The 25,068-nt window shown below is 45.7% G+C and overlaps 1 protein-coding gene across 2 annotated transcripts in view; it reads left to right on the top strand.

The window, feature by feature from the left end:
* Window positions 1-25,068, top strand: part of LOC119178411 (F-box only protein 6) — a 62,144-nt gene that overhangs the window by 17,092 nt on the left and 19,984 nt on the right. For both annotated transcript variants that reach the window (XM_075882294.1, XM_037429613.2), the window contains exons 2-3: window positions 6,459-6,548; window positions 14,341-14,467. In XM_075882294.1, the coding sequence (XP_075738409.1) occupies window positions 6,459-6,548; window positions 14,341-14,467 (217 nt within the window). The remainder of the gene's footprint in view (window positions 1-6,458; window positions 6,549-14,340; window positions 14,468-25,068) is intronic.

The following is a 25,068-nucleotide window of genomic DNA, read 5'->3' as shown; positions in this document are numbered from 1 at the left end:
CTGGTTGCTGAGTGGGGTATAGTTGCTCGGTGCTTAAGGCATTTTTTTTTCTTTTTAAAAGCTTAATCTTCATCTCACAGTGGCCACATTAGCTGTGGTATGTGTCAGAGAACATCTACGTGCTTGGTAAAGTGAGTGATGAAATATTTGTCAAGCTGGCTGGCTGTTTCTCTCGGATAAGTGAACACACATGGCGGCCGGTGCGATGAACAGCGGCATCGTCTTCCAAAATGTGCAGTGTTGACTGCGGCGTGTAGTGCGCGTTGAAAGGCATCGACAGTATTGGTTCACCTTAACGGACGGTGAAACTGGGAATATTGTGCATGGTGTGTGCAGAGTGAATAACGCGATGCATCCTGTTTGCTAAAACACTGGTATTCGTTGTGGGCAGGTTGCAGTAACTGGTTGTCGGTGGAACTTCACTATCTGACATTTTAGTCAAGGTAAAAATGCATTTGATGCGATCATCTGCGAATAGGTACATCTTAGCGTACGCGGGATGTGCAGAGAAATAAAAGTGCACGATCTCCAAATGATACATACAAGTACGCATAAGCTACAAGCATGTTGTAGCGTTGCTGAATCTGCATATACACTTCAACACGGCTATAACTAGTATTATCGCATATCTGATACGCAATAATAGAAACAGCGGAGATTTCGCTTTCTTATTTACTTTGTACTTTTAGGGCTCGATACTTATGAAGTGACAATGCACATTAGAAGCTTGTGTATCAAGCCTAAAGGAGCAATATAGATACCAAACACGTTGTAATTGTCAAATGAAGCAAGCTAACCGTGCCAGATAATATTAAGCAAGATGGAAAACTGGGCTAGTTGGTGAGCATTCATCGTGGTTCACCAAGATAATATTATATACCAAGATAATATTCACCAAGATAATATTATATATTATTAAGTTGTCGGGTTTTACACCACATGAATTTTCACTGAGTTATTGAGAAACGCAGCGGCAGAATTTCACTTTTACGGGGTTATGTTAACCTCAGCCGAACGCATGGCAAGAAGTGTTTCTTTTTTTTTTTCATTCTTCTCCGATCTGAATTTTAGGCAATCAGTGAGAATCTTATCCGTGACGTCGCGCACAGCAGTTCAAAACCATGCTGCTGCCAATGCTGTACCTCGTCTAAAACTGCATTACACATGCCGCGATGGAAAATTAATAAGTTTACATCCTTGCCATGCAAATATTTCTCGAAGTGCCAGTCACCATGTACATTCGAAACGTTCGCTTTCGAAAAAGATCAGATTTTTTTATGGCTGTCATCTACGTGGGTGAAGCCCACTTCGTGCTAGTCGCGTCTCTCAGTACTTTAAATAAAGTTTCTCCATCTATCCATCCATCTACGACAAGCGAATTTCCAGACTATGAGCAGTGACCCTTCCGCGACCCCCTTCTTTCAAAAACTGTGACTTTAGAACATAGCAATGTATAAATTTCTGTCGAAGGTATGTAGACACGCAGTTCTGCTATGCAGAAAGATGCCGGCGGCGGAGCTTTCTTGCCAACCAGCACTTGCTCCGAGAGAGGGTATGGTGGACAGGTTGTCCGCAGTGACGTCACACTGTTTACAAACAGGGAGAGGTCTATTGGTACAAGAATTTCACGATGTTTTTTCCTCCACAAGACAAGACAAGACAAACAACTTTATTTGGTCCTGAGAGGCAAGGCAGCGGGCCAACTATGTAGGTCCCCACTTAGCCGTTGGCTAGTCCCATGTCGGAACAGAGAAGCCATGCCTCTTTGCTCGTTCATGGGCCCTCTGGACAGCCTGAAGCTGGACGTCTTCTCTGGGGTCTGTGATTGCCGTCGTCCAGTCTTCTTCTGTTTTAAAATCCTGTAACGCAGGGCACTGCCAGAGCATGTGACTCAAAGAGCAAAATTCACCACAATCTGGGCAAAGTGGATCAATATCCGGATGAAGCATGCTCAGAAAGCCCCTAGAGGGGTAAGACCCCGTCTCCAGGAGTTTGTTTTTACACGTTTTTGCACTTACCAAGAATCTTTTCACAAGTGTAGTGATTTTGTTATTGGAAAAGAGTATTTTGCTAATGAGGAAAAAAATTGCTTTTTATTTAGTGTTCCTTTAATGTTTTACTCCTGTATAAAGATGCTGCGTAATATAAAAGCAAAACGGTGCACACAGCAGTCAGGGAAGACAGAGTCAGGGAAGACACAGCAGTCAGGGAAGTCTGTGGGGCCGGTATTGTAGAGGCCAAGGAAGTGGCCGTAGCCTTGGCCATCAGCCAAAAGGGGGTCAGTGTGGTCATCAGTGACTCCACAAACGTTGTGATAAATTATAAATCGGGAAAGGTGACGGAGACTACCGTCTGTATATTAAACACCGCAGGAGTACCCAGAGAGACTGTGCAGCTCATCTGGGCACCAGCAAACCAGGGGAGGGAAGGAGGAGGCTCATTTGGGTACCGAAGGTATCGCTTATCAGTCGATCTTTAGAACCTCTGGTTAGCGAACTTACCTAAACAAGTGAGGATATTCACATACCTTAAAATCGTAGCACACTATAGGCTAAATTAGAAAATGTACACGGGAGCAAAGAGATTGCTCAGTAAGAAAAAGGGGGCTCTTTGGCTAAAGTTACTGCAGGCAGGGGTTTTTCCAAACCCTGTACTCTACCGGAAATTATACCCAGAAGTTTTCTGGACCCAGTGCAAATTTTGTGATGAGGTAGCAAATTTGGTAATGATGGTTCACACACTCCTGGGAAGCTCTGCTTCACAGCCCAGACCCCAACGTCCAGCAAGTGCTCAATAAATACTACTCACTTTAAATATCTAGAACTAATGATAATGCAAAATTTATCCTGGAGCTTACACATAAGCAATGTTTCTTCATACAAGATCCTGCGAACGAAACTAGAGGGCGCAGCAGCCAATGTGAGACTTGCTTCTTAAAAAACAATTGTAGAACCAGTTGCGGAGTACACGTGAGTAGTATGGGGTCCTCATGAAAATTGTCTAAATGAAGATATGGAAAAAATTGGGAGGTAAGTGGTACGATTTACATGCTCCCGTGAACGAAGGGCAGGGTCAGTCACAGAAATAATCGTTCTTGTGACCTACATATGTTGGAAATGCATAGGTGGAAAAAAGATCTGAAGCTATTCAAATACTCAGTGGTCAGCTAAATATTAACCATGAAGTATACTTACTGCCACCAGGTAAACAAAGCTCAAGAACTAACCACAGCAGGGCAATCCAAGATTACGTAACTCATAATGATAGGTTCAGATACACCTTCTTTCCTAATATAATTTAAATGTGGAATGAATTGCTGATGTGCGTTGTTGAACAGTATGATTTGTCAGATTCTGAACAGATGTTGGATGACTATCGGTACGAGTGTACCGCTTGATCCTGATGTAACCTGTATATGTGTATTTGCGGATGATGTTCTTCTCTCTTTTTTTCATTATGATACCCTCTCTATAAGGACTCTCACAATAGAGTTGACAGTATTGTGAAATATAGACATCATCAGTCAAGTCCTAGCTGCCGGCCGTGTCTTGAGGGATTCTGGCTGAAGGGCAGTGCCTGACGTGATTGATCTATTTTTAATAAAGTATTTTCTCTCTCTCCCTTTGAATGAAAGGCATGCACAGCATTACCACTTCCCCATTTTTTTTGTGCCGACACCGCTAAATTAGAGCTGCATAATGTTTCAACATTTTGTTTTCCTATGTGAACTGGTGCATAGTGGTGCATGCAAATCAAATGAATCACATAATTTACACGGGTGACAAGTGCCTTTTTCAGTGAGAATTTGCTTACATACATGCAAATGTACGCACACAGGTGGGACTGTTTTCACATTTTAATTAACTTGTTTGTGACATAGACACAAGTTTAAACTTTACACCACAGCAGCACAGGTGTCCTATCTTCGATTAAGTTTGGAAAAAAATAAGGAATAAAGAAATGACATCCTACTTCGCTGTTGAGGTAATCACGTGTGCCATCACACTTCATGTCACCGGTCTCCTTTGTGACATATGTCCTTGCTGATTTGTATATGTAGCGGCGGAAAGGAGAGACGTGAGACGACGTCGTGAAGGTGGCCGACATCGCTGTGCCGATCTCGCCACTTTGTTCGTAGTCTGAAGCGGTGCAGCGGCGGCTGCCTGCGTCCGACAAGCCAGGCACGTGAACTAGTTCTGTTCTTGCACAGCTCGAGCTATGCATGAGCTGCGCGAGAGGCGGGGCGCAGTGGCTATGAAATGATGATGAATTATGGTGATGATGGTGACGCTACAGATTACTACAGACGCGGTGGGAGCATTCGAGAGCGCTACCGGCGGCTCGAGCAGACGCGGCTGACAAAGGTGCCCAGAAGTGTGGCCATGGAGAGGCGCTGAAGAAGCCGCACCTGCGATGTGGCTGAAACGGTGTGATGCATCAAAGCACGCCCATGGTGACCAAACACTGAAGTGTAACGGCAGTGGCGGGGTCTTCGACAGCGCATAGGATGCCGACCACGCTGCCGACAAGGAGAAGTCGGCCGGTTGTGCTCGTGCGGATGTCATCATCGATAGAACACCAATGTCAGCGTTTTGTTCTTGCGGGCGTGCCGGCAGCAGTGGTCGCGTCGATAGATGCGAAAACGTCGTGCCTGAATAACGGCGCCACGTGCAGTTCGGGTAGTCATGTGCAGGGCAAATGGTTGGCCATTGCATTGGGCAGACTTAGTAGGTGCTTCTGTCATTGTGAGGACCATGAATGCTGCATAGCAGGACAGCTCAAAAGGGGCCGCTCTGTTTTACGCTGAGCGCGTTGATTTTGTTGACACCGTGTTTCGGGTGGTAGACGTAGTGGAGGAATAGGCGTCGTCGCCGTCGCTTTTGTTATCAGCGAGCCTGCGTTGCGTACACGCGTCTGGTGGTTTCCATTCGGTGTCAAAGGCTCCGGGCAATGGCTATGAAACCCAGAAAGCATGGACTCTGCTGGAGCGTTGGATGGCGTACCTGTGCTCGTCAAGACAGTCATGTGGTTGTCCACTAGTATGGTTGCTATAGAAGGTGCGGGCTGTTCCGCCATGGACATAGCTGCCACCTGGTCCTCGGTCGTTGTAGCAGCATCCCGGTAGTTTGGCCGTAGCATGTCACGGGCAGGAACTTCAGCTGTGGGAAAAATCGAGGTAGATGGTCATGCCTGCTGGCAAGATGCACGAACTGTCGAGGCCGATGGAAGGTCACCTTCATTGGAGATTATCGACAAAAGAAGCTCCGTGATTGGGTGTCAAATAATGGGCGAAAGAATGTCAGGTCCAGGCTCCCAGGCGTGTGGCAATGTAGCCGTTGTGGAGTGTGGTGGCGCTGAGATGTCACTTTATTCATAGTCTGAAGCGGAGCGGTGGCGGCTGCCAGCATTCGACAAGCCAGGCTTGTGAACTTGTTCCATTCTCACGCAGTTTGGGCTATGCATGAGCTGTGCGAGAGGCGTGGCACGGTGGCTATGAAATGATGATGAATAATGGCAATGATGATGATGCTACAGCATACTTTAGCTAAGATGGTTAATTAAAGAAATGGTATACCCTTTGACAGGGGGTCTCACCAATATTTTGGCTAGCGAACTTGTCAAAACATGTTGCTCCAGTGACACCCCTTGTTCAAGAATTTCTATCTCTTCCCCTGAGCAGAAGCAAGAACACGATGTTGGCTAATGCTGCCATTCGTATTAAGGCCTGTTTTATGTGTCATATATGGGTGATTCCTGAAGGGTATTTGACATCATAATTCAAGACATACATCAATACCGACCTCCGGAACTACTTACATCTGGAAACACACTGATTCTGACAGATAGTTAGTTTTTATTCCGTGGTTATGTTTTAGCACATGGTGATGGCATGGGGTGGCTCACAAAAAAAGAAAGAATACTTGAGTCTAATCACGCCTATCTGTTTTATCCAAGTAAAGCATTATTGTTCTTTATGAAGGAGAAAACAATGCGGGTATCATTTCGCAAACTCATAAAACTTGATTTCTTCAGACGCATATCACTGCTTAAGTTTTAAATACATTTTATTGATGCTTGGTAATGCTTAGCTGCAACAGGGGAAGAAATGGCCACATGAACTTTTTGCATGTAGACAATGCTCGTGGTAGATCGCAGCTGTTCACCCTTGACTGAACTTGTTCTCCTTCAGCGAAGAGAGCAGTTGTTCATAGATACTTGGGAAGATGGCGATTGTCCTAGCGACTATCAACATAGCATCTGGCCATGGCGGGCCACTACCAAGAGGTTTGTGGGTCGCATGCTGTCTACGGGCTGTTTGTCTGTTTGTTTGATGCCGCTGCCCTAAGCCAACCACCCATTTCTCCGCATATAACTGTGACAGATTTGAGCTTTATTTTCTTTTTTTCTCATATTAATGCTGACTGCTCTACATTGTTTTCTTTTCTACTTTTTATTAGGTGCATTTACCTCATGGCGAGTAATAGAAAATGGTGGCGATGGATGGAAATATGAGGAAACACCGAAGGGTGCTGACCCCTTGCCTTTAGGTAAGCAATACTTGCATTGTAAACATTGTTTGGTGACTGTCAAAAAGTACATGGCACTAGAAAAAGTGCTGTTGCTATGTTTGCTTCATTAAAACTTACTGCCGTATGTCACAGCTCTGTCACAAACTACTTTTAGACCCACTTTTACTTGTGCACACTGTGACTGTAGTAGTAAAGTGGGCATCAACCTTTGTGACACTAAAACATGCTCCCTTGGACTTTAAAGGACTGAAACCACCTATTCAGTTTGCTTTCGTGAATCAATAGCTAACACTGTGTAACCAAGACCTTCATTCAAAACATTATCATTGGTCTTGATTAATTGTCTACTGTTGTATAAATAGGAATGTCAATGGTCTTTGTCCCTATGCTATAACTGTGGAACACAGACTGACATGTATTCAGTCATGGTTTCATAATTGAACACAGCTACTTCGGGCGGCGTCCTATGCTCGCCCTCTGCTCTGCATCGTGCTCTTCAGTTTTTATCACACTCCCGCTGCCGTGTTGCATCACTGCGCCTCCACGAGGTAGAGTCACTGCACAGGACATTGGACTTGGTGAGCGTATGACAGCTTTACAGTATCATCTTTTCCCGGAAATGCTTTAATGACATGACCCGTCTTCCATGTAAGAGGTAATGTATTTAAATTTTCTATCAGAATGAGATCGTAGGGCTTTACGTCAGATGACAGCATAGGCAAGCTGTGGTGTGCAGTGTGCAGGAACAAAAGATATTCCTTTTTCCACCGTTTCCGCAGATTCTCAAGTAAATGTTCCTGATGCTGTGCTCTTCTTCAAAGGTTGGCCTCAGTGGCATCGAGAGCAAGATTTTTTCGATCTGTGGGCTGAGTGACAAGATGCTTGCCAACTAAAAAATGGGGTGGTTTCAAAGTGTTTCTTCGTTAAGTGATATCATCCTCTTAGTCAACATCATCATCAGCCTATGTCCACTGCAGGACAAAGGCCTCTCCCATGTTCCGCCTGTCAACTTGGTCCTGTGTTTGCTGCTGCCACTTTATACCCGCAAACTTTTTAATCTCATCTGCCCACCCAACTTTCGGTCTTCCCTTCGTGCATTTGGCTTTTCTGGAAATCCAATCAGTTACTCTTAATGACCAGCAGTTATCCTGCCTACATGCTATGTGCCCGGCTCGTGTCCATTTCTTCTTGGTTGCAACCATGATAGCCTTAACCCCGGTTTGTTCCCTGATCCACTCTGCTCTCTTCTTGTCTCTTAAGGTTACACCTATCGTTTTTCTCTCTATTGCTCGCTACGTCATCCTCAATTTAAGCTGAACCTTCTTTGTAAGTCCTCAGGCATCTGCTTCGTAGGTAAGTACTGGCAAGATGCAGCTGTTATACACCTTCCTCTTCAGGGATAGTGGCAATGTACCAGTCATGATTTGAGAGTGCTTGCCAAGAGTGCATCCTCTAAGTATGTGACAGTTGATTGCTGCTTCGACTTCCACTAGTACAGGGAGCAGCTCATTGTAATGCAAGCTGCTGTGTCAGAGGTAACGCTTGAGTGCTTCCTTCGAACTGTGAATGATGTGTTTCCGAATGCCTTCCCACCACACTCAACGATGCAGTGCCACTAGATTCTGTGAGTGTAATCCTGAATGTCGAAAAAGTAGCACAAATGCTTAGCATTGCAGTAAAAGCTTGAAAGAAGGGTTGAATTGGAGCACCACTTAGTCAATAAGTTACGGCAGAGTTCGAGAGCCTCTTTGTCACTGGAAGCGCCTATGACAAGGTCATCTATGTAGAACGTATTCTTCTGAATCAGTCTCCTTCTCGTAACAATATTCTTTAGGCGTGTAGGTATTACTAGCTCCGTTTTCCTCCACTTTTTGATGTGATGCTGCAAAGTAGCAGCCAGAATGAGTAGGCTTGATGACACTCTAAAGGGCACACGAGTTACGCGCCATTCGACGATGGAAGGTGGTATCCCCTCATTGTAATTGATTCGGTTGACTCATAAAAAGCGGAGGGCATCACGGTTTTCTTGTGAGATGGATATTTGCAGGAAAACCTTCCAGACGTCTGCTGTCATAATACTTGGGCCAGGAGTTGCAAGAGCTCAGCACCAAGTTTGACTTCCTTGTCCAAGTTGTCTTTGAGGGATGACTCGCGTTTGTGGGAAGAAGTGTCAAACACTACACGGATCTTTGTAGTGATAGCCTCTGAACAAACTACAGCGTGGCTCGAAAAGTAGTAAACGGTTGCTCCTGGTTTCGAAGGTGTCAACACATTCGGTGTAACCTTCTGTGAAATACTCTCAAATTTCGCTGTCATGTGCGTCCAACAACTTCTGTTGTCCTCCCAAGCTCTGAAGTTCGCGTTTGAGTCGATTTTCTGCGACACTTCAGTTGGTGCTAGCCAATCGACCCTGGCACTTTATCATAAGTGGAACCACATTTATACCGGCATCCTTGTGCACATACTGTCTTAACATACTCAATGATTTTTGGTCCTAAGCGCTGGCAGCTTCTGGAGGGTTGGTGATACCTATCGGGTTGAATCTCTACGTCTCTGTTGGGTCAGTTATTTATGAAGTGTCTTGGCCATGGTGTTCACACTAAAGGAACAAAGGGGATGTCATCAGCAGTGTCTAATGTCCTTTGGCTGTCAGTGTCAAGCAGCATACGAACCAGCATGGAATTGTGCCTTGCCGACGACCATACTGTGGCCGTTTGCATGAGGGGATTGTGATAGAACTGCTTGCGGGAGCGCTGGTGTTCATTCGTATGCTTTCAATTTTCATTGTGTCACTGTTGTCTGTGTTCACGTGGTTTTCCTGTTTGCATATTTTGCTAAGTACAGTAAGATGATGCTTCCTGCAGTGCGTGCACTTGAGTCATGTGGCATCGCAGCACTTTCATGGGATCTACTACCGAATATCGTCTGCTGTCATAGTGGTCTGGCAGCCCTTTATAGTGTGGTCACGGTAGCAGCGTAGTACGCAGCAAGCATAGCTGTTCATTGCAGATTCTTTGGTCAGCGCTAATGCCAACCGTATCGATGGTTGAAAATGAGGATGACTTCGCTCATGTCCCGTGGGGCTGAATTTTCACAGGCCTCTCGAACAGGAGCTCTCCTCTCGATCTGTATCTGCAGAAACTGCATCACGTCATGCACCTGATCTTGACGTGACCTTGGAGTAGCTTTATTGCTCTCGTCCTTTTTGCATTGCCAGTAGAGAATAGCGATGTCATTGGGGAGTGGTCGCATGAGCACACAGTGACCGCGTACTCCCATGCTTGAAATCTGAGGCTATCCAGGCAGCTAGTGTGGAAGCATACTTCTTCGTATAGTTTCTGCAGCTGGGATAGATTTGAGGAACGATCAACAGTAGCGATGGCAAGCAAATCGTTAATGTGTTCGTGTACGAGGGCTGTATGACGACTGAAGCTCTCTTGGAGCACCTTGACTACCGGTACCGCGTACCGTATTGACTCAAATCTAGGCCGACCCCGATTCTAAGCAGACTTCCTAAAGTTCGAAGCTTGGAAAAAAAAAATAATAACCTACCTCGAATGTTGGCTGAACGAAACAGTGAAGACAGCTTTCTCAAATAGAAAACATTTATTGATCATGAAGATGAAACAAAGCAGTTGGTTCCTGATGCAAATAACTTGAGAAACATACAGCAGAACACACACACGCAACACACACAGAAAAACACACACAACAGAACTAGAGGCTGTATGTTTCTCAAGTTATTTGCATCAGGAACCAACTGCTTTGTTTCATCTTCATGATCAATAAATGTTTTCTATTTGAGAATGCTGTCTTCTCTATGTGTGTTTTTTTCTGTAATCAAAATTATATAAGAGAACTTATGTTTTGCAAGTGAGAAAGAATGAACAAGTGAGAATTGTTGCACATGCTTTGTGCTCTCTGCCATCAACGTCAAAACAATTGGTTCTGGCATAGAATACCCCATATGAGACGATGCTAGATTTTTCATGCTGAAAGCTACGTTCCCCGTGAAGATTTGACGGCTGCCATTAAAGGTGGCATACATTTCGTGACATGCTTGCTCAAAGTTTTTCAGTGTGTCGCCAGTTCGCGACAGTCATCAGTAAAGGGTTAATTCACCGTTACACTGTCAATTTCTAGCTTCCTGATTAGTTGGATTCGTGGAGTGTCCACCAGAAAGGTATTAGCGCCCCGCCGCGGTGGTCTAGTGACTAAGGTACTCGGCTGCTGGCCCGCAGGGCGCGGGTTCGAATCCCGGCTGCGGCGGCTGCATTTCCGATGGAGGCGGAAATGTTGTAGGCCCGTGTGCTCAGATTTGGGTGCACGTTAAAGAACCCCAGGTGGTCTAAATATCGGGAGCCCTCCACTACGGCGTCTCTCATAATCATATAGTGGTTTTGGGACGTTAAACCCCACATATCAATCAAGAAAGGTATTAGCCATGAGTTCAAACCCCAAACCAGGATAAATTTTGAGAAAACTAAACGGCCCGCGGTGTCACCCTAAAAGGTGGTCATTAAATAAAGTTCATACTGTACAGCCTGCCATGTGTAGTTGCCGCTAGCGCATGAAACGCAGCAACTCAATTAGCGGGTGCACTCTTCGTCCTTTTGACTGCAAATGAACACAGTTTATTTTTGGCAATATATTTATACTACTTATGTACTGATTTGGCAGATAATAAGGTCAGCACGACCATTCATGTTGACATGACGAATGTGCAATGTAGGTGTTTCTTCAAAAGGTGTGCCTCTTGATGAAAAAAGAAAAGCACAGAGCAGAAAGAGAAACGAGAAACTGACAGAAGCAGAGGAAGACTCATCTTGCTAATAAAGACTGTCTTAATTAGAAATATGGTAATCAATACTTTAGCTACAATCTCTAAATAATATTTTATTATTAGCACCATGTTAACTTACATCTTGCTAATTACTACCTTGCTCATATTGTGGGTCAATCACAAGTTCTGTTTGTCCAGCCCTGTTGCACCACTAGCAGTGATGGAAGTGCTGCTCCATGCTGCTCCAAACAGTAATTTTTTTATAGTAATTGCTCCAAACGTGCTCCAAAATGGCACTGAGAGAATGAGAATGACAAAGTTTTAATGTTGAACCAGCTCATTCATCCTAAATAAACTCAAAAGAATCTGTATACTATCAGAGTATGCTACTAGTGTGCATTATTACCGGCTCTGATCTCATTTGTGCGACAAAAACTGGCATATTAAGCATGTAGCTCATTTGGTAGTTTTTTTTTTAGTTACACTTGCAGGTTAGTTTGGGGAAATGTGAAATGAGCAGAATTAATTTTATCTCATACCGATCATCTACTGCTTATTCAGCGACACTTATGGAGGGGCTGTGGTTACTTGTAAAATGTGAAGCTCAGCTTTACCGGTTTGATTTGATCTTCTACAAACACTAGTATTTTAGTTACACAGCTCATTTCACAGCACATTTCTGACATCCAGCCATTTTAAAGATTATTTACCTCTTGAAATTTACATTAATTATTGTTTTTGAAATATATCTTATGATTAACATTATTTACACGAGATGCTTCTACGATGCTATGGACTCCAACCGGAGTATCTGCTCTTAAAATACCAATAGCTGCAACAGTTATGACTGCTTCAGAACCTGTTCTATAAAGTAAAAAGTAACTAGTGCAAGCTACCAACATTTTTTTTTCTGAAAAATCTGTGGTTTTTTGTTGGCTTTGGTGCTTCGGGTGGGCAGCTTAATGCCGACTTGATTGCCTAGCGGCTTGATTGCCGACTTTACTCTTCCTTCAAGCCTTCAGGAAGATATAGGGCAGCGAGTTGCCAATATTTCGTCAGGTAAACGTATAAAGGATGGGACAGTCAGCTACAAGTCCTCCCTCATAGTGGAATGGCAATATACTCATGGTCTAGCTACAGATTGTTGCTACAGGTCTCTTTGCACTTGATGCCCATACACAAAATAAATAGCACAGGAACAAGGGGGCAACTAGACATGCTTCCAGGTGCAAGTTCATTCTTGACAACATAGACCTATAGATCGTGCAATATAGCAGCCAGTAAATGAAGCATGGCTACCTTATTTGACTCTACAGTTTTCGTTGTGTGCATTGCGAGGATGCTATCACTTCCTGTAAAGTAGTTTATGCCTCATGGCACACATATGTGCCTGTCTCATGGATTAGCCGCAGTTAGGTTTAAGAGCCACCTAGTGAGAAGTGGCGCTGTTCTCTTGTGGGTTATAAGGAGCCTTCATGTGCACACCTGCCCAAGATATGAAGACTGGCAGGGTTTGCACTGTAGCACCAGCAGTGCCAACCAGCGGTGAGGTTTGGTGGGCACACAGGAAACAGCAGGGAGATTCTCTTTGGGGTTAGCGGCGTGTGGCGACGTACGTATCCAGTGGTGGGTCAATGAGAGATACCTTGTGGCGAGTCAAACGTCAGCAACATCACAGTAGCTTGTGTTAATTATGTTGTGTGTTCTATTGGCATATAGTGTAAGGTTGTTCAGCATATCACTAATGATGTATTTAATTTGGCTAGCAAGCTTGTTGATACAAAAGCAGGTAAATAAACATATACATGTGTGGTCCTGAAAATATAGCATTGCTGTCAAAATACACAGACACAGCAGACACGGTCGGGCAAAAGCGGCCATCATTTCAAGACCCCACAGAATCTACGTCGTGTGTTGCAAAGCTTAGTTTGTCTGCACAACTGGTATGCTATGGCTACATTCTTTGTGTCAAGTGTTAATATGGATTGAGTGAGCATGCTCAGAATATATTTGCTGCATTGTATTTTAGCAGTTCACAATGCTTTGTGCACTACTTATTGCCAATTAATTTTAGTGCTCATTCTGCCATGTCAACACTTCACATCTCATTTTATTATTTTGAAGACTCCGCTCTGGGGCTATTGCATAAGGGGTGGTTATACAGAATTGATGACACGTGGTGAGGTCCTGAAATCAGGGCACCGCTCTCAAAATACACAGTGACAGGCGACACGGTCGGGCAAACCAAACATTGTGTACATTTATTCAACTACTTTTACAAATGAGGATATTGCGAACCAAATCAAACATGTCACTAGTGACATGCTAAAACATCCTTGTACAATATTTCAAGACACTCAACATAACAATAATAAGCACAACATGAAGGTGGCATCGCCAGCTCTACTCGCCTCCATGAAACACGACTTGCAGTCATCATATCTCGTGGACCCCCGCAGGAGATGACCATTCATGCAAGTCTCCACACGCGAAAAATACCTGCTCATGTGTAATATGTCACTACGCAGTCTTGTCGCCGGGCGTCACTGCTGGTGCTACTGCGCTAACCATAACTATGATTATGGTGAACCCATGTGAGCACTGTGCCACCTACCGCTTGATGGTCGTTAACCCTAAATGAGGCCTATTTGTGAAACACATGTGCGCCACTAGGTGCAAATGACTTAACAGGAAGTGACCGGGCAATGTGGACCAGTCAGGAAGAGCAGTGAGCATTGCAGCATTAGTAAAGGCATGTGGTTTGGTGATGGCAATGATGGCAGGGAAGGTCGTTTCTGTCTTCCGTGGTATGCAGCTAAAGACGACTAAAAGGAGAGAGTACGAGTAAGTATGTCCATGCAAGATATACGGGCTGATAATAAGATATAACCTGCCTGATATAGAGGTATATTTTGTGAATAGGGGATAGGCTAACAATGCAACAGCGCGTTTGCACATTTGTGAAGATGTACATTTATATACTTGAAACAAGGTGTGCACTGAAAAACCTATGTTGTTTTTTTACAGATAAACAGGGATGTTTTTCAACTTCGTATGGTCCATGTACGAAGGAGCAAATCATCAATCTTGTGAATGAGGGTGTCCTTCCTGAAATAATGGACAACTTCAAGCCACACATCGAAGTCTCTGAATGGTGTGTGACTGGAACTGCATTTAATCATGAACAATGCAAGTTTGTCGCTCTTAAGCTTAACTTGCCTTGACAATTTTTACCCCTTTTTACTGGCTTAAGTTTGCTGTTTCTGTGAGTGGTTATGACATAGTTCTTGTAGCATTTTTCTGCCTGGGCTGACCACATTATCGTAACATTTCTTGGGAAGTGCTTGGCTTGTTAGCTATGAACTATGACTGAGGATAACATCATTAAAACATCACTGAATAAGGGCCAAGGATAACGTTATCATAAATATTGCCCCCATCTCTCCGAAGGAATCGTGAGGAAATGAAAATGCACTCTTGCACCAAGAGTACATGGCGTGGTAATTTTAATGGCATAAATTTATGACGAGACAAGGATTTGTACCGTAGCCATTTATTTACGCAATCATCAGCCAGCAAATGGTCGAGAGTTAGGCGCACGCTTCACTCCATTTATATGTACGTACGAGCGAGCGAACAAGAGAGTGGAGCGAGAGAGAGCGTACGGCGAGAGAAGGAGCGGTGAAGCACATCGTGGGAGCTCTGCTGAGCTCCCACGATGTGAGTGCCCTCACACCAGAGTGTGCTCCTCCTCTCCACTCACTCCGCGTTACTCTGCTCGCACCATCTGCTTCGGTTGCTAGGGGTGAGGTTAAGTGCGCCCGCCCGCAGCTGTTGCTATGGGAGAGAAAGGGAGTGAAAGCGGAGAGATACCGTATATACTCGTGTAAGGGCCGCCCTCGTGTAAGGGCCGCACCCCAACTTTGAAAGCGGATATTTCGAAAAAAAAAAAAACAAAAGTTCAAAATGTCCCGCCAGAAAAGTGTAGTTAGTTCATTTACAGCCAGATGGCGCTGCACGCTTTTCCGCTTTTATTCTACTTCCGCCGACGCGCCGACCACGCTGTTGACAGCGCGCCGCCATATTTGCCTTGTGCGGCCTCTTTGTTGGCATCGTTCCTAGCATCGTGTCGATACGTTGGCAGCGCGACTTCAGATCGGTGTCGTCGGTGTCACTTTGTTGGTTGTAGTGAACCCTGCAGAAGCCAGCGCACGTGACGGACGATGGGCCGGCATCTGAGATCATTCACTGCAGCATTTAAGCTGCAAGTGATTGACTATGCCGAGGAGCACGGGAAGCGGGAAGCTGGACGAAAGTACGACGTCGATGAGAAGCGCGTGCGTTACTGGATGAATCAGAAAGATGCCCTCGCCGCTACTAACAGGAGCCGAAAGGCGTTTCGCGGGAAAAAGTGCAAGTACCCGCAACTCGAAAGCGAGCTCGTCAACTACGTCGTCGACACACGAAGGGACGGCTACGCCGTATCGACTGACATGATACGCGTCAAAGCCCTCAGCATCGCTCGCCACATGGAAATACCCCCGGCACAATTCAAGGCAAGTCGGGGCTGGGCTACGCGGTTTATGAACCGTAACCAGCTTTCTATTCGGCGCCGAACGACGATTTGCCAAAAACTGCCGCGCGAGTACGAAGACCACGTCATTAAGTTTCATCGCTTCGTGAATGCTCTCAGGAGGGAGCATGAATACGACCTGTCCCAAATTGGGAATGCGGACCAGACACCTGTGTGGTTCGATGCACCGGAAAGCACCACAGTGGATTTAAAAGGTGCGAAAAGTGTGTCTGTGCGCACGACTGGTGCAGAACGCCAAAGGTGCACTGTGATGTTGTGCATCACGGCAGACGGCAGGAGGCTTCCGCCGTACGTCGTATTTAAAAGGAAGACTCTCCCAAAAGAGAAGTTCCCTCAGGGAATCGTCGTACGTGCGCAAGAGAAGGGCTGGATGTCCGAGGAACTGGTCGTTGACTGGATTAAGACCGTCTGGGCAAACAGACCTGGAGGGCTGTTACAACGGAAAGCCCTCCTTGTTTTGGACAGCTTTAGGGGCCACTTGACCGACCGCGTCAAGAACCGAGTTGCCGCAACTCGTACGGACTTGGCCGTCATTCCCGGTGGCCTGACGAGTGTGCTGCAGCCGCTCGACGTATGCGTCAACAGACCATTCAAAGTGGAATTTCGCCGATGTTACTCTGAATGGATGGCTGGAGGCGTCCACGAGAAGACCCCTACAGGACGGCTGAAGCGGGCGTCGCTCCAACAGGTGTGTGAATGGATTTTGAATGCGTGGCGTGCCATGTCAGTAGAAGTAGTTGCTAAAAGCTTCAAGGTAACGGGAATTTCGAACTCCATGAACGGCACCGAAGATGACCGTCTCTGGGAAGACGCGGACGCCGAGGCGAGCTCCTCCGAGAACGAGGACAGCGAAATGGAATCCGAATAAAAACATTTCTGGCATGTCATTTGTGACTCTTGCACTCTGCTACTGTTGCATAAACAGTACAGACCTTTGGCCTGTACTGCCTGTACTAAATCGGCCTGATTCGTGTAAGGGCCGCACCTAGCAAAATTTTCGAAAAAAAAGTGCGGCCCTTACACGAGTATATACGGTAACACCTGCCAGTGCGCTGACTTGGCCGAATGCCTGACATAGCCTGATTACAAAATGCCTTCGCATTTACAAAATACCAGCCGATAATAGTGTCATGAGAACATCAATAAATGACAATTTTGATGGAAAATAATATGTCCTCAATGACAACTTGAATGAATTGTATGCTTCGAAGGAGTGAATATGTGGACTATAGTGGATGAGACATTGTTCACGTGGAATGGCTTAAAGTTGCCCTCTAAGACTATTCAACCAATCATTTTTTATTTGTGGGTTGGTTAGAGTGAAGCAGAGACAGACTCCCTCACCACTCCCTCACCAGAGAAGGATTGGATTCCCTGATGCAGTACCTGACCACTACCTTTTAAATGCATACTTCAATTAACTCACGTCCCTCAGTCCCCAGCGGCTTCGAAGCAACTGACCATGGCGGTGGTCAGATCTGCAACGCAGCAGAGGGTGCTAAGAATCTCTGGATCCGGACAGGCCACCATTGGAACCTGAACTTGGCAACGTTTAATGCTAGAACCTTATCTAGTGAAGCAAGTCTAGCTGAGCTATTCAAGGAGCTAGAGGGTATTAAATAGGATGTAATAGGGCTCAGTGAGGTTAAGAGGACAAATGAGGCCTATACAGTGCTACAGGATGGGCACGTCTTTTGCTATCTGGGCTTGGCTGACTGAAGAGAACTGGGAGTGGGGTTTTTAATTCACAGAAACATAGCTGGCAACATAGAGGAATACTATAGTATTAATGAAAGGGTGGTAGGTATCGTAATTAAACTGAATAAGAGATACAAGATGAAGGTGGTACAGGCTTACGCGCCTACATCCAGCCATGATGACGCTTCAGTTGAAAGCTTCTATGAAGACGTGGAATCGGCAATGAGTAAGGTAAAACCACAATATACTACGCTAATAGGCAACTTCAATGCAAAGGTAGGGAAAAAAGCAGGCTGGAGGCCAGGCAGTAGAAAATTATGTTATCGGCACTAGAAATGCCAGAAGGGAGATATTAGTAGAATTCGCAGAACGCAATAATTTACGAATTTCGAATACCTTCTACTGAAAGTGAGAGAATCATAAGCGGACATGGAGTAGCCCTGATGGCGAAAATAAGAACAAAATAGATTTTATACTGAGTGCACATCCAGGCATCATGCAGGATGTAGAAGTGCTTGGCAAGGTATGATGCAGTGACCATAGAATGGTACGGTCTCGAATTCGACTAGACTTGAAGAAGGAACAACAGAAACTGATCCGCAAAAAGCCAATCAATGAGCTAGCACTGAGAGGGGAACTACAGGAAGTCTGAGTCTCGCTTCAGAACATATATTCAGCTCTTATCGAGGAAACCAGCCTTAGCGTTGACACAATAAATGATAATCTGATGAGTATCATTACGGAGTGGGCAATGGAAGTTGGAGGTACGATAGACAAGACACTGGCAAGCTGTCCCAGGAGACGAAGAACCTTATCAAGAAGCGTCGAAGCATGAAAGCCTCAAGTACAACAGACAAAATAGAGTTGGTAGAGCTTTTGAAAGGATTAAAAACCATAAGGTATCCAATGTAAGAAGGTATAACATGGAGAGAATGAAAGTACAGGAATTATGAGTCTCGCTTCAGAACATATAATCGGCTCTTATCGAGGAAACCAGCCTTTGCGTTGACATAATAAATGATAATCTGATGAGTACCATTACGGAGTGTACAATGGAAGTTGGAGGTATGATAGTTAAACAAGACACTGGCAAGCTGTTCCAGGAGACGAAGAACCTCATCAAGAAGCGTCAAAGCATGAAAGCCTCAAGTACAACAGACAAAATAGAGTTGGTAGAGCTTTCGAAGTTGATTAAAAACCATAAGGTATCCAATGTAAGAAGGTATACCATGAAGAGAATTGAACACGCTCTGAAGAACGGAGAAGGCATCAAAGCAAGCGAGAAAAAGCTTCGGATAGGCAAAACTTGGATGTATGCACTAAGGGACAAAGAAGGCAAAATAACTACCAATATGGATAGGATAGTTAAATTAGCGAAAGAGTTTTACGAAGATCTGTACAGTAGCCAGGACAACCACGACCTTAATATAAGAACTAGCATTAGCCCAGATGGCATCCCACCATTAATGATCGAAGTGTGGGGTCTCTATGAGGCAAACGCTTCGCCATGCTCTTGAAGTGAACGGACACAGCAAGCACGGTCAGTACAAACCAACACAACAGTAATATATTTATTTAATTTACAACAATGATATCGTCCGTCGAATGATAAATCAGTCGTTATCAACATGCTAAGACATCTTCACACACAACTTCCATACACTCCAAAATATAGCAAACACACAAAACACCCAAGGCGTCGTCGTCAACGCTTGACTTACCACGAGGGCCCCCGATGCGCAGGTCCGCGGTGGCTGCGCCGAGGACCCACGCTAGAGACAACCGTTCGTGGCAACCGCCACGCGTAGAAGAGACTCAACTCTCACCCGCCACCAAGGCCTGCCTTCCGCCAGGGGTCACCGCCGGCACTACCATTCTACCAACAGTGGTACTCAACGCGAACACAAAACCATCTATCGTCCGGCGGTTGTCACCTCCGAAATACGGCTTCTGTGCGAGACACGTGTGCCATGCGACGCAAACAACTTTACAAGGGGGTGTCAGCACCCCCACATTCTCTCAACCTTAAATCAAACCATATCTTGGAAACAAAGATAGGCTACACAAGCTTTAACAAAAAAAATGACATTACATGTCCATAATGTTCTTGCGCCACGACACCACCGCCGGTCGACACTGCTGCAATGTTTGACTCGACTTCACCTCAGTACCGGCCCCAGAACATCAACGTTGCCGTTGGGGCAACGAACCGTCGCTAGCGCCGACACGTCTTCTAGTTGCGGCCAGCACTCACGAGGGCGCCGGACTGCAGGCAGTTGCGCAGGTCCGAGGCGTCTCCATCGCCCGACCTCACGACCCCATTCCTGGCCAGTGACGCTGATGATGTGCAGAAAACAGCCGGCCGTGGGTGACATCCCTTCCGCTGAATGCAAAAAAAAAAAACTCGAAAGAAACAATAGAGCAGGGCCTAGGGAAGGGAGCTTCGGGCTTTCGGGCCACGTGGTGCGTTGGTCAGTACGGCCAGCTAATACATCGGCGGCGGTCTAGACGCCCATCAAAATAAAACAAAAATCTCTTTTCCTAACTCAAGCATCGCAAGATAAAAAAAAAGTGAGAGAAGCAGAGCGCAACACCTTAATGCCACGATCCACCTAGTTGTGCCACGTGCGACAGGTGGCTGCGCAGAGTCTTAGGCCTAATGAGTCGCTCGACAACAACCGGCATCCACCCAGCACCTAGCCTAGGCGCAGAAGAGGCAGCCGCGAGGAGACATCCACTCTGTGAGGTGGCCCTATCGCTCGCCGCACACAGCAGCTTACCGAGCGATCGGCGTCCACTGCCCCAGGCGGTGTCACGACGCCACGGCGTCAAGCCGCAATACAAGTCAGCAACGACGCCCGGCTCCCTGAGCCCCAAAAGATAGAAGAAGCTATTCACAGAAAATCAGACCACCCACGAGGCTTCCGTACTCAGTCGCTTCAGGCTTGGCCTGCAAACCATGTGCTCTAGGCCTTGCTCACCCCAGGATGCAGACCGCATGGCTCTCGTCCTAATTCAACAATGGTTTTGAAAACTAACACAACAACAAAAAAACTTGCGAGCAGAAGGAAATAAAAACTCAACCTGCTGACAAGTTCAAACACGCCACAAAAGCAATCTCCTCGCTTCTCAAGAGAGCACACTGCCGACGCTAGCAAAAAAGTCCCCATAGGCCTACTCTACCCCGGTGCTAACAAAAGCTTGTACCGAACCGCAAAAACTGCCCTCCGATACTCCAAGAGCTCCATGTTGGGCAGCCAGTGTGGGGTCTCTACGAGGCGAGCGCCTCGCCCTGCTCTTGGAGTGAACAGACACAGCATACGCAGTCGGTACAAACCAACACAACAATCATACATTTATCATCTAATTTACAATGACGATATCGTCCACCGAATGATACATCAGTCGTTATCAACACACTAAGACATCCTTACACACAAATTTCATACACTCCAAAACATGGCAAACACACAATAACACAACCAAAGCGGCGGCGTCAACGCTTGACTTACCATGAAGGCCCCCGACGCGCAGGCCGCGGTGACTGCGCCGAGGACCCACGCTACAGACAACCGTTCGCGGCATCCGCCATGGGCATAAGAGACTCGCTCAACACTTGCCCGCCACCAAGGCCTGCCTTCCACCAGGGAACACCGCCGGCGCTACCATTCTACCAACAGTAATACTCAACGCAAACACAATGCTATCTATCGTCCGACGGTTGTCACTCCCGAAATACGGCTTCTGTGCGAGATATGTGCGCCAAGCGGCGCAAACAACTTTACAGGGGGTGTCAGCACCCCCACAGAAGTCAGGAAAGCCTTGTAGAACATGCAAAGAAGCAAAGCTGCTGGTGAGGATCAGGTAACATCAGATCTGCTGAAAGATGGAGGACAGATTGTCTTAGAAAAACTAGCGAACCTGTTTACGAGGTGTCTCCTGACGGGAAAAGTACCAGAATCTTGGAAGAATGCTAACATCATCTTAATACATAAGAAAGGAGATGACTACGACTTGAAGAATTACAGGCTGATCAGCTTGCTCTCTGTAGTATACAAGCTATTTACAAAGGTAATTGCTAAAAGAGTAAAGAAAACATTAGAATTAAATCAACCAAAGGAACAAGCAAGATTTTGAACAGACTACTCATTAATCGACCACATTCACCCATCAATCAGGTAATAGAGAAATGCTCAGAGTATAACCAACCACTATACATAGCCTTCATAGATTACGAGAAGGCGTTTTATTCAGTAGAAATATCAGCCGTCATGCAAACACTGCGGAATCAGGGCGTAGATGAAGTATATATAAACATTCTAGAAGAAATCTACAGGGGATCTACTGCTACCATAGTGCTTCGTAAAGAAAGCAACAGAATACCAATCAAGAAGGGTGTAAGGCAAGGGGACACAATCTCCCCAATGCTGTTTACCGCGTGCTTACAGGAGGTTTTCAGAAGCCTAGAATGGGAACGGTTAGGGATAACAGTTAATGGAGAATACCTTAGTAACCTGCGCTTCGCCGATGACATTGCATTGCTGAGTAATTCAGGGGACGAATTGCAACTCAAGATTACGGAGTTAGACAAGGAGAGCAGAAAGGTGGGTCTTAAAATTAATCTGCAGAAAACGAAAGTAATGTACAACAACCTCGGAAAGGAGCAGCGCTTCGAGATAGGTAATAGTGCACTTGAAGTTGTAAAAGACTATGTCTATTTAGGGCAGCTAATAACCGCAAAGCTGAACCACGAGATTGAAGTAACTAGAAGAATAAGAATGAAGCGTAGCACATTTGGCAAGCACTCTCAAATCATGACAGATAGATTTCCACTATCCCTCAAGAGCAAGGTATATAACAGCTGCATCTTGCCGGTACTTAGCTACGGAGCAGAAACCTGGAGATTTACATGGAGGGTTCAGCTTAAATTGAGGACGACGCAGCGAGCAATTGAAAGGAAAATGGTAGGTGTAACCTTAAGAGACAAGAAGAGAGCAGAGAGGATTAGAGAACAAACCGGGGTCAAGGATATAATAGTTGAAATCAAGAATAAATGGACATGGGCCGGGCATGTAGCACGTAGACAAGATAACCGCTGGTCATTAAGGGTAACTAACTGGATTCCTAGAAAAGGCAAGCGGGTTAGAAGGAGACAGAAGGTTAGGTGGGCAGATGAGATAAAGAAGTTTGCGGGTATAAATTGGCAGCAGCAAGCACAGGACCAAGTTGACTGGCGGAACATGGGAGAGGCCTTTGTCCTGCACTGGACGTAGGCAGAATGATGATGATGATGACAGACAGGCTAATATAGCAAGAACGGCAGTTATAATGGCATGCAGTGCTAAGTTATTTGATTTAGAAAATGCAAAATACAAGAAAACAAAAGCCTACCTTCAGCTTGATTTTTGAGGGGTCCCTGACCACATTTCAGTCGCCCTGACTTGCCCAGTGAGTTCGACTGCCTCCCCCAAAGAAATCAGGTGAAAGTGCCTATGTATGGGAAGCTCACACACCTTTGTTGCTTGTTTTTTCCATTGTAATGTCATTGCCACAGTAACAAATGTGGTGCCTGACACCTGACTTGCCAGAACATGAGTGGGCGCTACTGTTTCGTAGTGAGGTATTTTCTGCTGTTCTTCACAACATTCTGTCTCACCCCTCCTCTTATTCTGAGAGAAGAATTTGTGGAACGACCAGAGAGGTGAAGTAATGTTGACCCTTCGTGAGTTCGTTAAGCTGCCCAACGAATACAAGTGTGCGTTCAAGAACAATTATGAGCCTGTTGCACATGTGGAAAGAGATAGTTGACAAACTCACAAAAGCAAGAAGACCTTTCAGACCAAATCAAGCCAAGAAAATTACAGCATATCCACGGAGTGAATGATGGAGAGTGGGGCGAAGCTGGGTCCCATGCCGCTGCCGCGCCGCTTCGGCTGCCTGTTGTCGTACTGCAGGGTCCTCGTGGCACCGCCTCGCAGCTTCGCGGTGCGCTTCTGCATTGCGCGTGTGCATGTCGGTGTCCCTTCTTTGAGCGCGAGCCGCTGTTGCCCTTCGCACACACCACTCAGCAGCCTTGTCCATCTTCCGTCGCCGAGCCTCTGAATGCGCGCGCGTGCCAGAACGGCGCTTTTATTGTACTATAGACCGCCCCGTAGTGTACGGCACCACCGAAGAACATGCAATCGTCTCTCTCTCCTTTCGTACGTGTGGCGTCAATCCTTTTTTTTTCTACAAGTAATGCACTGTAGTGTCGTGCCATTTGCATTTTTCAGTGTATAGTACAAGTACCGCCCTCTATGGCCGGTTCAAGAATTAACAAGGCGCAGTTACTCACAACGGGGACGCTCAAGCCACACCATAAGGAGCTTCACCCCTAAAATCCAGAGACTGAAATAGTAGCCAACGTCACACCTAGTAGTAGTCGCAGTGATCTTTTTTGTTGTGGCCGCGTCTGTTCAGGGCTCAATGAAAAAGCACAGGTGTGAAAAGTGAAACACATGAGTAATCTCGGTTTTGATGGCACAACAGGATTTCTTCTACAGTTACCTCTATCTAGTCATAGGCTGCAGCCATCCTCCATCGTTTCTGCCCTCAAAACTTCTGGCGATTGGCAGTGATACAGTGATTTTATGTCATGATTAAAATACTAAATCATTTCATATAAGCACTTACATCAATGCTAGAAGTATCCCCAGCCACTGCTCTACACGAAACACAAATAAAAAATAGGTGCTTCAAAAGTGTTCGAGGGCCCCTTTAAAAGGCATACAGTCAACTCTCGTCAGTTGAAACTCAAAGGGACCTCTGGATTTTACAACAAAAGCTGTTATGACATCACAACAAAGGTGCCGTAGTCGTCCGCTGTCGCTAGTGTCCATAGCCTCTATCACGTGAAATAAGAAAAACAAAAATAACAAAAAGATGTCCGAAATGGAATGAGGTTCGAACCTGGCACCTTTCCGCGGCAACACAGTGTTTTAGCGGTGCTTGAAAGTTCGATGCAAACTGACCCTGGGCAGTCTTCATGTCAGGTAAATAATCGCGTTACAAGGAATTTTAGAACAGAAGAGTAACAACTAAGTGTCACTCAATGCGTATTATGTAAGCAGTGGCTCATTGATTGCTTCAACCTATTACAAAAGCCTCGACATAGTTTTTCATTGTCCTCAGCCACAGCACCAACAAAGTGCACGTAATGCCTTACAATTGTGTAGCAGGTACTACACTTCTCCAAAGAATAACGAATTATGGCATGGTAAAAATATGTGGGCTAATAGGTACTTCTAATAACGACTTCAGTATTGAACCTGTGATGGCAACTACAAAACGCATAATTCATGGCCTCATTAGAGTCACTGTCATCCGCACCAATGCCTGTGGAAGCACTTCTTCGGGGACGAGCTTTCGCGCCAAAGTGGGCACTAGGTGAACTAGCCCAAGATGCCGCTCCAGCGGCATGCAGC

Source organism: Rhipicephalus microplus, chromosome 2 (assembly GCF_043290135.1).
Source record: "Rhipicephalus microplus isolate Deutch F79 chromosome 2, USDA_Rmic, whole genome shotgun sequence".
Taxonomy (NCBI): domain Eukaryota; kingdom Metazoa; phylum Arthropoda; class Arachnida; order Ixodida; family Ixodidae; genus Rhipicephalus; species Rhipicephalus microplus.
Note: the sequence above shows the minus strand (reverse complement) of the source record. Positions and strands in the feature narration are given on the sequence as shown.